Source organism: Limulus polyphemus, unplaced genomic scaffold (genome assembly GCF_000517525.1).
Source record: "Limulus polyphemus unplaced genomic scaffold, Limulus_polyphemus-2.1.2 Scaffold10060, whole genome shotgun sequence".
NCBI lineage: Eukaryota > Metazoa > Arthropoda > Merostomata > Xiphosura > Limulidae > Limulus > Limulus polyphemus.
Window position 1 is genome coordinate 10,635 of NW_013675670.1, and position 3,642 is coordinate 14,276.

General features: G+C 33.6%; 1 protein-coding gene across 1 annotated transcript in view; it reads left to right on the forward strand.

Annotated features, from left to right (window-relative positions):
• LOC111083552 (neuronal acetylcholine receptor subunit alpha-7-like) overlaps nucleotides 1–3,642 on the forward strand; it is a 14,129-nt gene that overhangs the window by 8,272 nt on the left and 2,215 nt on the right. The window contains exons 6-7 of the mRNA XM_022380141.1: nucleotides 98–239; nucleotides 3,338–3,577. Of these exons, the coding sequence (XP_022235849.1) occupies nucleotides 98–239; nucleotides 3,338–3,577 (382 nt within the window). The remainder of the gene's footprint in view (nucleotides 1–97; nucleotides 240–3,337; nucleotides 3,578–3,642) is intronic.

Here is a 3,642-nt window from a genome sequence, read left to right on the forward strand (position 1 = left end):
TTCTATACATATATATATATATTAGTTCCAGTGTGATCTACACTAGATTAAGCTACTAATATTGTCTTTCACATTTCTATATATATATATTTTATAGGGTGACGTATTGAACATGCAAAATGTTTTCTGGGCAAATATTACAGACGAAGCTGTTTACTTGGCAAACTATACTAAAAACCTTCGTTGGAAACTTGTAGACACGAAGACCGAAACGCGGCGCTTGGATTACACGTTTTCAAGTAAGATGCAATATTTTTAAACATTACTACCTTAAGTCTCATAAAAATCTCTTAGTTTTGAAATAACAAATCTTTATCCAACTCTGCCGAGCAAAGCGAAGTAAAGCTGAGTATAAAAATTGGTGTGCAGGCGTTCTTCACCTGTGTGCTATACATGTTAAGCCATACTGGTTCGGTAAATATTCAATATCAAGGAAATCTTTCTGTCTGTCTGTGGGCGCATCTCCTATTAAACGAGTTGAGTGATCCAGACCAAATTTGGCATACTAGCTTAGTAATCCAAAAGCACACGAAATTCATATTAAGCTTTCCCATATATTGAAAAGTAAAATCATTTTACAGAATAATCCCTATATTGTTACTACAATAGCTATTGTAAATAGTTGAGTTTGAATAAAACTCACATCACAACAAAATTCTACAAATAAAAGACTATAGATGACATTTTTAGCATTTTGGCTTGTCTCCCATAATAACCAAATTATACAGTAATAAAATATTCAACTACAATTTGGAGAATAAAGATATTGCTGCTGTTTAAGTTTCCGCTAAAAAAATGAGTCAAATTGGACATCTACTTAATTTTTAGAACTTAACTTTGTGCTTCAGTTATATCTTAATTATGTAATAGCGTGAATCCAACAAAAGTAATGTTCTTTGTTCAAAACACATGACTTGGGTAAAAGTAATCACGTGAAATAACACTAGCAATGTCATTATAGGGTAACTACAATAACATTAAACTTTAATTTTAATGGGTTCAACTTTTACTAATATTATAAACCATACCCAACCTGAGCCACTGGTAGTATGTATGTACATCATACAATAATGGCAAGTTGGAAATCTAGACCTAAAGAAGAATACAGTATATAAGGAAATATAGGCCTAAAGAAAAATACAATATATAAAGAAGTATAGGTCTAAAGAAGAATACAGTATATAAGGAAATATAGGCCTAAAGAAAAATACAGTATATAAGGAAATATAGGCATAAAGAAGAATACAGTATATAAAGAAATATAGGCCTAATGAAGAATACAGTATATAAGGAAATATAGGCCTAAAGAAGAATACAATTTCTAGGAAAATATAGACCTAAAAAAGAATACGGTATCTAAGAAAATATTGTTACGACACGTAATGAGTATCTAGAAGGATCGGGGAACATCACGAATAATCCAGTATTTGCTAGACGCCCTCTATTCCTGTATATAAGCAGGCAAATAAAGCGAGATAATTAATTGAATTGCAGACAGGCAGAGATAGAGACGGACAATTGAGTCCAGCGCGGTAGTTACCGTAAGTAAAGTGCGTGAATCGTTGTGAATTATAGCGTGTGTTTAAGTTAAAGTGACTGTGGAAATTAAGTGTTTTGCAAAGTTGTATTGAGAAAGAATAAACTATTTTATTTAAGAAAGGACTTGTATCGCTAAAGTTTCATCCGAAAGAAATTATACGGGAAATTAACAAACGACCAGAGATGTAACAATATAAACTGAAGAATACGGTATCTAAGAAAATATAAAGTGAAAGAAGAATACGGTATCTAATAAATTAGAGACCTAAAGAAAAATGCAGTAACTAAGCCACTGCTAATCCATTGAATTTCTAAGGTATTCTGTTTTTTCATTCCTCGTTCATAATTTGTTTTGCATTAAAATCTGCACGCTTCTTTATTTATATGCCTTTCAGTTGTATATGTATTCACGGCACAAGGATACAAAACACATGTAATGTACATGCTTCATTTTGAGACCAACAGTTGTTAACTGTTATTAACTTCTGTTACCAAACATTTTGTCTACTGTAGAATCTTTAATACAACAATAGCTTCTTTGGGTATTTGTTGAATTTTGCGCTAGCCGTTCCCAATTTAGAAGTGATAAGCTCTAGAGAAGGCAGATAGTCGACACCAATCTTGGGCTACTCTAATCGAATAATGGGATTGACCGTCACATTGTAACATCCCCACTACCGAAAAGGCGGACATGTTATGTAATGTGACTCAAATCCGCGACCCACAGAACGCGATTGTTTGTTTTAGAACAAAGCCACATTGGGTTATGTGGCGTGTCCACCGCTGAGAATCGAACCCCGGATTTTAGCGTCGTAAGCTCGCAAATTTACTATTTTCTTACCGGGGGGGGGGGGTCAAGGACTGCGAGTCGAGCGTCCAAACAACCAGATCTAGGTTTTGTTATAAAAATTTTTAAGATAGTAGAACTTTAAAATCCCTGTTTAATTAAGGTTTTGGAAATCACGATTGAAAATATTAAATATGAGATATAAGATATAGTCTATAAAACTTAGAAAGATTGTGAACTATTAAGATTCGTCTAAGACGACGGTATATGGTTTACACGATGCATAATACTTTCATCTTTGTATTTACTTCTGTCTCTTTCACTCATGGTCGATACAGATTTTTGGAAATCTTCGGTTAACGTTACGGGTAAATATGAAGATAAGAATGTTAAAGTTTTGGTCAAGTTATCTACGTCAGTGTTTCCCAAAAGTCGATCTGCGGATCGGTACAATGGTCCCTGAAATAATTTCTACGGTTTCACTACATGTCTTGGCTGTTGAAAGCACTGACACTTATTTACGTTTTTTTTCTTCTTCAATATCTGATGACTAAAAGCTGCCTAAGCAAATTAGAAAGTTTATTTTATGCTTTCAAATAATGTTTTTTTTTGTTGTTGTTGTAAATATTGTATTATTCTACTTATGTAATTACCAGATATTTTATTTGGAATGTCGGTCCCCGAAATTTTTTGGGGAATTTTACCAGCCCGTGATTGCCAAAAGTCTGGGAACCACTGATCTACGTCAAGAAGTGAAAAGCAGACTATACAAAGGTTGCTTTGCTGTTGAGTTTTTAAATCCATAGAAATTAAGCTCAGTTCGATTTATGTTTTTGTATAGAAGGGGCTGAAAGTGTATTCATGACTCAAATGGTAAAAACATGGGAATAAAATAATGCTAAAGTTTGTTTATTATGCACAGCTAATAATTGTTAAATTTGTAATGATACTTTACGAGTAACCTGAATTATTTGTAGAAAAATAATTAAAACGTTAACATAATTATTTCAGATTCCTACTATCCTGTCGTCGTTTTTACTCTTGTTATTGAACGACAAACACCATCTTTAGCTGTTTGCATACTAACTCCAGCAGTATTTAGCCTGTTCCTCAGTTTGCTCACCTTTTGGATACCTCCTACGTCATCAGCACGAGCAGCAATAGGAATCACAGCTGTTGCAGCGACAATGGGAGTTCTGACGACGTTATCACACATACTTCCTTCCACAGCTACAAGCCGCCCTCTACTGGGTACGTACTATAAAAGAAAATTGAATGATTTTTTTTTTTAGAAAAGATAGTTTTCTTTGATAAGA